Source organism: Melanotaenia boesemani, chromosome 7 (assembly GCF_017639745.1).
Source record: "Melanotaenia boesemani isolate fMelBoe1 chromosome 7, fMelBoe1.pri, whole genome shotgun sequence".
NCBI lineage: Eukaryota > Metazoa > Chordata > Actinopteri > Atheriniformes > Melanotaeniidae > Melanotaenia > Melanotaenia boesemani.
In genome coordinates this window covers 26753199-26764662 of record NC_055688.1, presented here as the reverse complement: position 1 = coordinate 26764662, position 11464 = coordinate 26753199, and the positions used below count along the sequence as shown (strand labels likewise).

Below are 11464 nucleotides of genomic sequence, written 5' to 3'. Positions count from 1 at the left end.
AATAATTGAGATGCAAGGTTTATTGTATCAAAACAATTCAAACGCATTTTGAGGTCATTGAAGTTATCAAAGCAATGTCTTTTAAAAAACAATTAAATAAGTAAAATATCACAATGCTAAAAAGTTCACCTTAAAAGAAAGATAGGTCTTAACAAAAGAACCAAACAGTTTTTAAATTCAACACTGACAGGCGTCCAGTAGGTGATCCTGCAGATATGTTAGGGACTCTTCCACATGAAGAGGTAAGGGTTGGCCAAGATCAGCCTGGGATCTAGACAGGAATGCCTCCACAGCTTCTCGAACAGCAGGCTTTGATAGCACGTCATCTGGCTTGTAGACTGAAGTGCCCGTTTTGCCCCTTTGTTCAGTATTAGAGCTGCACAGATAGCCTGTGGATAACAGATGATACGCTGGGAGTTGGAAGAGTCTAGTACAGTAGTTTTATTCACAATTCAATACACAAAACATAAAAAAACGGTCAACACCTTAAAATGATAAGCACAAAAGAGGGAAAATATTCAACCTTGTAATCATACCAATCTAGTTGTTATTTGATCTTTCTTTTTAAGAAACAAAAGTCTTAGTTTCATCCTCCTGTTATACAGTCAAGATTTAGATAAAACTCTTTTCTTATAATTAAATATGAAATCACAGCATATTTCAGGCATTGAGTTTCAAGCTTCCCACAAGTATTTGTTTCATTGTTCTGAGACAGAATCACTTTTTCCACCAAGATTTCAGTTCCTCTAAATCTCCCTAAAATTACAGAACAACATTTCACTATCATAGCTATGTGGAGGTATTTACCATCAGCTCACCTTTCATTGCTCTGTTATAGCTGAGTAACAACATCCAGAGGAGTTGAATCAATTCTTCCCACTTTTGCCATCTTTCGGTGCCATCCTGTCAAATACATTTGTGAATCTGTTAAACTTAACACTTGATTGTTTATGCTAGTTTCATTGTTAGGTATTTCACAAACCAAATAAAAAGACAGCCATTCCCATAGAAAATAACAACAAAATAACTGCCTTTAAAATAAAATTAAAAAGTATATCTTAACATTACTCGATTTGTTATGAAGTCAACAGTTAAGATAACAGATGAAGCCACATGAATGAGTCTGATAACCACCGTAGGGTCTGGTGCCACAGTGCAGTTCTTCAGAAAGTGTAGCAGCAGGCTGAGTGACATGGGCAGAGGGATTTTCTTTGGGCACGCATAGTCCAGCAGATGTTCCAACAGCTTACATCTCAGCAGCTCGCTCTTTAGGCTCTCCAGCAATAACATCCTGGAAACCAGAAACAGATCATTTAAAGCAGGGGTGGCCAGCTCCCATCCTCAAGGGCCACAATCCTGCAGGTTTTTGATGTGTCCCTGCTCCAAAACCACCTGACTCAAATTGATGAGTCACTGTGCAAAACTTAATAGGCTGTTGGATCTATTTGAGTCAGGTCTGTTGAAGCAGGAAACATTGGAAAATCTGCAGGACAGCGGCCCTCAAGGACCGACTTTGGGCACCCCTGTTCTAGATCAACTCCTTGAATCCTGCTGAGTCTCCTCCTCACCTGTGTGCTCGTAGAGGCATGTGGCTGAGCAGCATATGGAAAAGCTCCTGGGAGAGCTTGGCAGAGTTCAGCGCAGGAGAACGGTCCACCTCCAGAGCAAGAGACAGCATCCTTTGGAGGATGGAAACTATTCTGCAAAGGTCACGGTGCCAAAAACATCAGACAATAGAAAAGACATAGAGCCATCCTGAATAAAGTCACATAATATTTAGTTGTTGCTTCTGCGCTAACATTCACCTTGTTTGTTCATTTCTCTCTCTGATGCTTTCTTGACTCTCTCCTCGCTCTGTTGATTTCATAATAGCAGCAAACAGCCACTGGATGACGTCCCTGTAATCAAAAATAGTTATAAAAGTTTAAGAAAGCATTACTTTAATGACATACATAAAAATATCCATGTGATGGGGGAGAGGTTTGTGATGTGAGCTTTGATCACAATCAAGTATTAATGTTAAAGTCTGCAGCATTATCTTCTGTCACTAATATTAAATCTGGTTTAGACAAACATCCAGTACACATCATCACAAAATAGATTACCAAAGCAGTAGTAGAAGCTACAACACAGTTACCACAACTACTTAAGGGTTATTTTACTTTTACCCTCCACCTCAAAACAAAAAAAGAAAAGAAAATTAGGATGCCATTTAAGCTGTTAAAGAAAAATCTGCCAATTTATCCTCCATTACTCTTACAATTTCTTTATTTTTAACATACTGTTTGTAGCAAATTGGATTTCCTGCTAAGTAATATATTTCTCTCAGTTAAAAGCTTTTTAAGCAGCAGAAAATCTCCATCCTCAGCTTTTGAGTATTTTTCTTTTATACCCAAACATGAAGAAGAATATGTTGCTGACATTAAATTTCAAAGCACATTTTTTTAATGAAATAAAGAAAAAATTCCCCAGTTATAACTGTAAAAATGTTGCCTTTGTTATATTGAGTAAATATGGTTTGTTAGTTGAAGATCACAACATTCAAACATGTACTAAAGCAGTGGTTCCCAACCTGTGGTCTGCCAAAGAGCACAGGGGGTCCCAGAGACTTTGACTGTTCAGAGCCAGTGTGATTTCAATAAAGGCCATGTCCACACAGAGACAAGTTGAGGTGTATTTGCTTAAGTTTTATTATTATTATTATTTGATAAAAAACAAATTGCTCTGGTTTTATCAAAGGAAAGGAGTCAGCCAGAATGCATCATTTATGGTGAAAGGCAGCTAATAAAACCAAGCATGGTTTTAACACAGAGGAAACAGGTCCACAGCTTTTTGGTAGTTACATGAAGGGGGTCCTCAAGGAAAATAGAAAAAGGTTGAGAACCACTGTACTATAGCATACAAGTATTAAAAAATGTTAAAGTATGATAAGCACTGTGGTAACAGATATGTAGAAATGTTTCTAAATAATCCATGCCCATGGCAACAAAACGTACCTGACCCGAGAAAAGTGCAGATCACATGACAGCACTGTCTTTGCGACGGAGTGATGGAGAGTGGTTGAAGAACATCTGGCCTGGAAGTCATCTTCTAAAGTCTGCACAGTGTATTCCAGAAACATACGCACAACCTCACATCGATGCTTCCTTGTGCTGTCCTAAGGATGTGAGAAAGGAACAAAAAGGGAATTATTAGTTAAATCAAACAACAAATATCTAAATATGTTCCATCATAACAGTAACCAAAAATGGACCAATATCCGTTTATTATCATATATATAATCATAGAGAATTACTTTCATCTCATACAGCCTAAATATTAATGGTGGTGTACACTGCTACATCATGTACATTTACTGTATTTTCACACAGTTCATTACCTGATCAGACAAGACCGAAGTCAGTAAATCCCAGTCCCATGGAACTGTGCTTCTACTGGCCCTGTGGTGTCTGCAATGAGAAAGCAGCTTCAATGTCCCAACTGTAAAACTAAACAGAGGAAGGAAGATACAACATAAAGCCTAAAACCATGAGAGTCCAGCTCCAGTTCTTGAGGGCTGGAATCCTTCAGGTTTTAGAAGTCTCCCTGATCCAGCACATCTGATCCAAATTAAACGGATTTCCTCAACAGCTTGTTGTCAAGTTCTGTCCAAGCATGTTGACCCATGAATCTGATTCAGGAGTGCTGCAGCAGGAAACACCCAAATCCTGCAGAGGAGCAGCCCACAAGGACGGACTTTGGACACCCCTGGTGTAGACCGTGGATTGCAAGAGGAAATACTTTGTTCTTGCAGTCCTCTTACCTCTGTGTCCTCATCAGCAGATTAAAAGCCTGCACAGAGAGCAGATGGGGGCAGGCAGGATCAAGCAGAATACCACGCAGAAGGTGATTAGTGATATCTTTGGGTGGATGGTAACCAGGCTGCAGTAGGTCAGACAAAAACTGCAAAGTGGCTTCTGGGAAGTTCTCTTCTATGGTACTGTAAACCAGACTCAGGCTTTGGCGGCACAGCAGCTCTGAACTAAAGCTTTGATCATCTTCATTAATCTAAGAAATGGCATACATGTAAAAAAAAATGCAGGTAATCATTATCATAGAATATCATGTCATGTTATGAGTTATTATGATACAGAAATATCTATAAAATCTCTTACCACAGCCTGAGTTGGTCTAGCCATTGCTTTCCTGAGGGCATTTGAGGACACGATTTGCCTGTCTGCTCTACTGACTGCTCTGAAGTCTGTGTCATATCTGCTTTTTTTGTCCATGTCTTCTTCATCGCTTTGCCCCTGCCAAACCAAAGACACTGGACTGTCAGGTGCCAGACCATCCTCGCAAGTCTCCGTCTCCAGCTGCCATTCAGGTGTATTTTCTGCTTGTGTATGTTCAAAAGAGGGTGGCGGGTCGACTTGGCTCTCATGTTTATGAGCTTCTGGACTCGTGTGGGAGAGAAGGTCAGGCTCAAACAGTTTACAAGAGTTCAATCCAGTTGCAGGAGAGTAGGGAGACGGGTAATCAGAGGCGTAGATTTGTCTAGATGCTTTGTCTAATTCCAGTTGCTCTATATTTGAGGCGAGAGCTTCACTTTGGGCTTTATCTTCAGAAGAAAAAGCAAAAGTTGGAGAAAGAGTGTGGTCAAACGAGTGAAAGCCATTTGTTTGAATTCCACTTGTGTTGTGCTCTTTCAAGGTTGCAGGAGAGTCAGTAGGAGTTTGTAGGTGTTGGGATTCTTTATCTTGCAACTGTGCACTTGCAGGTTCCAGACAGTTTCTCTGTTGTTCAGGTGCAGATTTCTCAGCCCAAGGAGGACACTGGACAACTGAAGGTCCTTCGTGGGAACCATCCGATACAACAGCTGTCCTTAAATTACAAATACATTCCTTTGCTTCAGTGTCATTATTCTGTTGTTTAAAACACAATGATACTTGTGAAGAGTCTTTGGTTAAATGGACAGAACACCCTGATCTTTTCAGCTCCATCATATGGGTTTCAAGAAAAGACAGTCGAGTCAATTTCACAACTGGTGTGCCATTACTGGTATGTGCTGTGTGGTTTTCATCTAAGTGTTGAGGTGGAGAATCCAAACACCTTTGCTTTGGTATTTTGGCGCCACAGTCGTGCTGTGGGGTATTAATATTGGAGTCTCTTAAAGAGTTTTCTGCTATATTAAAATCACGGTTGATTAAGATGTTAGGTTTGGTCAAAGTTTCTTTTTCTAACAGACTGCCATCATGTGGTGGCAAGTTCTCCGTCTCTTGTTTGGTCTCTGTTGCTTCACTCTTGGTTAAGTCTATTACTGATATACCAGTAGAATTTTGTCTTTTACGCAGCTTAAGCTCTGGAAAAGCCCATCTTGAATCTGTGAGGTCAATAAAACGCTAGAGAACAAGAAAGAGAAACATAAAAAAAGTGTCAGTCAAATTAAAGATTGCTGCAATTATTGCATAAAAAATATCTGTAAAGAATAATAAATGTGAATATATCAATTTGATTACAATTCAGTAAAAAAGAAAAAAAAACTGTTAATTATACAAAAATACTGAAAGGAAGTATGAGAATACTGAAGTAGCAGAGATGTGCAGGATTGCAGTGGTACACATGTTAATGTTTATGTATATAGATAGACAGGTAGGTAGGTAGATAGATAGGTAGGTAGGTAGATAGGTAGATAGGTAGGTAGGAGATATTGCAAATTTTATTAATATAGCAAACTACACAGTGGCAAATTTGTGTGCATAAAAAACACTGAATAAAATCAAAATGTATTTCTTTTAAAAACTAACACAAAAATCAAAATATAATTTATGGATAATGGAAAGCATGTTACTTTTTCCACCTGGATTTTAGGAGATTTGTGGTAAATGTCCAGGCTTTTTCTCCTTTTGCTTGTCTTACAGACAAAAACTGCTTCTTCAATTGACAAGCGAGTCAATATTAAGAGCTCAAACAGTTTTAGCACATTTCTCTTATTAACTAAAAGACAATTAACTAAAAGAAAGTCAGTATTTCTACAGCTGTTTATATTTTGTTTTAATTGATATATTTTTTATGCTGTTTTGTTTTTTTCTGTTTTTATAGATTTTATTGTAAAGCACTTTGTGAAAAAGCTATAGAAAAAAATGTTACTTACTTATTTACTTAATATGTAAACAGGCTACATGAACTGTTTAAGCAGCTTCTGCCAAATCTAGCAATGGTGTGAAAAATTGTTGTTTAATAGGTTTGTTTTTTTTAGGCTACTGGTGGTAGCCTCGCGCCCTCTCCTGACATATGAAGGTAGCAGTAGGTCAATGAATATAAGTTTATAACACATTATTTAATACAAAGTGGAATGCATTTGGAGAGTTAAACCAAGAAAAGCATGGCCAACCGCTTGTTAAATGTCAATTGCTACTTCACAGTGGGATTGCTAGAAGAGAAGGGCACTTGCCGTTCTACAGCGCCGTTGTAAATCTGTAGTAACATCCATCCATCCACTGAAATAGATTATAACTTCACTTCATCAACAGGTTCAATGCATTGAACCTTCAATCGCAATTCGATTAAACAGTCTGCCTGAGCGTCTAGACGAAGATGTTAAAGCAAAATTAAATGGATCTTGGCGCTGCTGAAGAGCATTTTGTCGTCAACAAGGAAAGAGAAGTATATACGGTGCCATCAAAGTGTTGTGTCAAGACCAGTTTCCCCATCGAGATCCGTTTCCCCTCCAGCTCCGCTAAAGCCTGGTCCCGTCCGCGCGGAAAAGAAGTGCATTCTCGAAAATAAAGGACTTTCTTTATGTTTATATTCTCAACAAGTTTATGTCATTAAGAGTAACAAATACTGTAATGCAAAACACAAAGAAAAACAAACAAAAAAACCCTTTTGAATGGTTTCAGAGTTTTCCATTTGAATACAGTTGAAATGATTGCTCCACAAATTATATTTAATTTTAAAATAAAATATAATAATGTTGCATTTTCACCAATTATTTCACTAATAATTCGCTCACATGTTACCATTTTAATAAATACACCGTTAAAATTTCCCCTGATTCTGGGTCATAATTTGTCAGGGGCAGAAATTCAGTCAGATGTCGTTCCCCTGGAAGACGGCTCACACAACTCTGTAATGTTGTTACTTTTAACAAATAGCTTAAATCCTGAAATTTCCATACCTCTGAGTGATAATTAGTCAGCACAGGAACACGTCCTGATGGATTGTCGCAGAGCTGAAGGGGGAAAGGATCTCAACCGGAAAATGGTCTCGACATAATACAGGTTTAAATAATTCCCAGGTTATAAGAGGAAAAGATCAGTTACTGAAAATGCAGCCCCAGTAACTATGGCAACAGGCCTAACAATTCACACCCATCTGTTTGAGAAGTTGAAACCACAGCAGTTTCCCAACTTTCTGAAAGACGTAAAGCTGATCGGCTTTTCTCTTTTGTTGCGTCAGTTCATCGTTCAGCTGAGAAGGAGGAAGCTAGTGGTTCATAGGTCAAGCCTTCACATATTTACCCAAACATATTGTTTTTGGCAGGACCCTTCTCAAACACAGTAGTTTTCTGATGATAGACAGGGTTCATTCTTCAGCTTTGCAGGGGCGGGTCTAGTAAAGTTTTGATGGGGGACCAGGCAGGAACACTGACCAGGAAAAGGGGGGAACAAATGATACCTTTCTTTAGGTCTAGATTTTATGAAATATTGAACTGATTATTGAAGTGATCATCAAATGTAAAAACAAATTAAAGCTAAGAAAAACTTTTAAAACAGCCAATGATATAGTTTATTAACTGGTGTTTACGTTGGGTAATGCTGCTGTGTATATATATATATATATATATATATATATATATATATATATATATATGTATGTATGTAAGTGTGTGTGTGTGAGAGAGAGAGAAAGAGAGTCATAAAAAGAGCTCAACAAGCGAACTTTGCAACACTGTCCACGTTGTGCTTCATCACTGCTGTAAACAGGAAGAAGACCGAAATGTACTAATTTAGCAAGTAAAAAAGAAAAAGGAACTGATCACATGCCTAAAATTTTTCACAGTAGAACATAACAAATGTTGAAAGTGTGCCATCTTACCATTTTATTAAAAATATTAGCTAATCTTGAGTTTGTTGGCAGCTGGACCTCTTAAAAGATATAAATAAATTGGGGCAGGGTCACTTTTACCACTGTGCAGCATCCTTTCTTCTTTCAACAGCAGCCGGTAGCACACGCGCTACTTCATAAAAAAGACGGCATTATATATATATATAAACATGCTATATCAGTTTATAACCGTTCTATATCATTACATTCTGTTTTTTTTTTTTTTTTTTTTTACACAGCAGCCGGTAGCACACGCGCTACTTCATAAAAAAGACGGCATTATAAGTAATTCTTCTGCGGTTGTTATAAACATGCTATACCAGTTTATAACCTTTCTATGTCATTACATTCTGGTTTTTTTTTTTTGTTTTTTACACAGCAGCCACACTTCTTTGGAATTGGGGTTGTATTTTGACAAGCTTAAGCTCTTACATGGTCCATATTGGAGCTGTTTGGTAATTGAAGGCACATTTTGCCTAACAGCACTCAGGCTCAGGCCTTTATTCAAAGAGCTAAAAGATTATTTCAGCACTAGGCCTTTTGCACTGAGGTTTACAGGGCAGATTAGGCAAATTTAGTCTGCTGAGGTGCGTCACTCCTCCTCAACACCCGACTGTGCTGGTCACACAGCAGCCTGCAAGCTAATCAACCAGCAAATGTGCTTCAGCTGTACTAACACAAGATTTGTTAATTTTATGCACTTCTATGGGTAATGGATATTACCCATTAGAATAAAACTACTGTGGAACAATCAAAAATGAATAAAAATTGCTTACATTCCTTCTTTTCTTCTCCTGGTAGGAGCTTTACATCCTACAAACACTGGCACTGATATGTCTGTACTGGAACTCTGTTTAGCCCCTAGTTCCTGTAACTTCCGTAAAAGAGGTTGAGAAGGACCCCTTAAAAGGTTCTTCGGTGGAAATGCAGCTAACATGTAAAAATATGTTGGGGACTAAAAAAATGTAAAACCTATAATTGTTACCATACTAACAGAGAAAGAAAATAATCAGATTTTCTTTGATTGTTTTATGTGGTGATGGACGAGGTTCCTTCATGGGGCAGACTGCAAACACACAGAAAGAAGAACCACAGAGCTGAAGCAATTTAGTGCTGAAAATAGATTCAGTGGCAAAAAAACCCATTTAAGCCACAAAAGAAATGTATGTGTGTACTTGGTATTTTGAATGCCTTCCATCAGGCAGTCTCACCAGATCAGACACTGAAGATGTTATTAACTATTTTTAGTAAACTAATCTGACAAAAGCAGCAGAATTATTTTAAAACACAACTGCCAAAAAATCACCAAAAAAAAAAAAAGGTCGGTAATGAACAACTCCTGTGTTCATTGAGAGAAAAATGACTATTTTTGTTTATATAGTTTGCTGCCTCTTAGGAGAGAATAGATACATTCAATTGCTTCTTGTCTGACAGGGATTACTGTACACTAAGCTATGAAGAATATTCAAGCTATAGTCTACATGGGTTAATGTAACATTTGCTTGAGGCGGATGTTTTCTAGGCTGCAACATTCTCGCCACCGTCTCTTTGACAGCAGGACATTCCCTCTCCTATCAGCTTTGCAGAGTTTGAATGATTTCATCAAACTCCGGAAACAGTCAGTGATAGATTAACACCACTGGCCCAGTTCTACTCACACTATCATGTATAAAAATAACTAAAATTGATATCATGAACCTTTTCTAGTCTCCATGCGCTTTTCTTGTCATCACTTCTGATACAAGCTCATCTCGGTTTAGTCCTCAAAAGAATAATTTATAACATTAGAAATTAGCAGCATTTAGCTAAATCTGATCTACCTTTTCTGTTCTCACACCTGAGTTGTGTGTGTGTGTGTTTTTTTAACATCTATCAAATGTTGTGAAGGTTTTTTTTCCTTCAGTCGGGAAATGATTTTACTCTCAGTGACGATATTTCTGAGCCACGTAGAGTATTTCTCGCTTTAAGAACGTACTAAATGTCAAACTTGTCCACACTTGAGGCTCTGCTGCCTCTTCGGTGGGAATGTTTTTAGTTTTATTTTTTCTGGTTCGTACAGTAAACGTTTATCACTGATAACAAACAGCTCATTATCGGGCCTGGATCTGTTTATCTGGTAATACGGTTACTTTTGAGCCTGTAAACAGCAGACAGATGACAGGCTGGTTCTATTTGTTTACATCCGATACACGGTGGACCTACCGGGGGGATGTTGAGGTTCACGGCTTCAATGTCGATTCGTACTTCCGACAGCGGCAGTGGGTCAGTTTTTGTGGTGTATTCACCGTAAGAACCGAGGATCTCCACATCAGAGTCATCTGAGCTGAGGGCGATCACATCATCCATGTCTCCTCAAGTTTGTCGACGCCTCATACGAGACACGATCATCAGCAGAAGCTGCAGCTGCGCCGCACGTATTGGCATCACCTCACGCAGAGTTGCGACACTGGCCACTGACCTGAGCAAAGATTTGTTCCATAATGTTATGTTGAAAACACACTGGGTAACCTTACTGTCAATCAGCCAATCATTCGATGTTTCCTCGTTAAAATCCAAAGCTACATACTTCACACACTGATGGAGATTTGGAGTTTGGTTGTATCCTCATAAGTTACGATTTTTTTTTTTAAATAAGCAACCGTAAAATTTAGCTACACGAGGAGACAACGCTTTAGTGGTATGTTAGGTTTTGTTTAATAGAAGCTTCCTGGTTCTTCTTGTTAGTTTTCTTCTGTTGAAAGGCGGATCGCAACCGGCTCCAAACTAACTGTCTCCACCTGCTGTATGGGAACGTCAATTTCACATTGATTCGATTTCATCATGGGTTGTTATCAGTGCTTTAAGTAGACCGGTATGCACCGGTTCGCAGTACCGGCACTTTTAAATGTTATCCTGGACTTTTTTTTTACAGCGTACAATGCATACCGGGACTTTTATCAGCTTTCCTCAGCAGTCAGTATACCCTCCTCCGACCTCACCACAGTTTACAGCTTGTATTTGGTGATTAAAAAAAAAAAAAAGCCTCAAAAGAAATATTTTGTTTTGACGCACAACGCTTGCTGTACGACGTCACGCCGCATACAATTATTTAAAGTACTAAAAATGGGACTTATACGTTCCCGATTAATGAAATTTCCTCATATTCGTAGCTAATGTTTTCCTGCTTATTTTTGTTTTTTCTTTCAGCCATTGCCATCTCCTTTCCATCTACATATCTATCCCTGCTGTGTGATGGAAGTGGACTCTGCTTCTTTTTGTTGCCCTCAAGTTCAGGCCATTTTGAATGTCACACATTTCTGTATTACAATTCATATTATCTGATTACCAATTTGACTTTCAGCATGTTTAAGCTAACACTCACAGTGTGGCTGGTAAGCAT

The 11464-nt window shown here is 38.5% G+C and overlaps 1 protein-coding gene across 1 annotated transcript; it reads right to left on the bottom strand.

Moving 5' to 3' along the window:
- Window positions 1-8: 8 nt before the first annotated feature.
- simc1 (SUMO interacting motifs containing 1) lies at window positions 9-10834 on the bottom strand. The gene is made up of 11 exons (XM_041990655.1): window positions 10652-10834; window positions 10288-10543; window positions 4155-5378; window positions 3803-4047; window positions 3380-3449; window positions 2997-3157; window positions 1806-1898; window positions 1569-1700; window positions 1135-1291; window positions 819-903; window positions 9-389 (listed from the first exon to the last, which is right to left on the bottom strand). The coding sequence occupies exons 2-11, from the start codon at window positions 10429-10431 to the stop codon at window positions 178-180; spliced, it is 2523 nt and encodes an 840-aa protein (XP_041846589.1). The 5' UTR covers window positions 10432-10543; window positions 10652-10834; the 3' UTR covers window positions 9-177.
- Window positions 10835-11464: the final 630 nt, after the last annotated feature.

Coding starts and splice junctions, on each gene's coding strand:
- simc1 (XM_041990655.1), bottom strand. CDS start 10,431: ATGGATGATGTGATCGCCCTCAGCTCAGATGACTCTGATGTGGAGATC. Junction 904..1,134: donor CTGTGGCACCAGACCCTACG/GTGGTTATCAGA, acceptor TGTATTTGACAG/GATGGCACCGAAAGATGGCA. Junction 390..818: donor CTATAACAGAGCAATGAAAG/GTGAGCTGATGG, acceptor TGTTATCCACAG/GCTATCTGTGCAGCTCTAAT.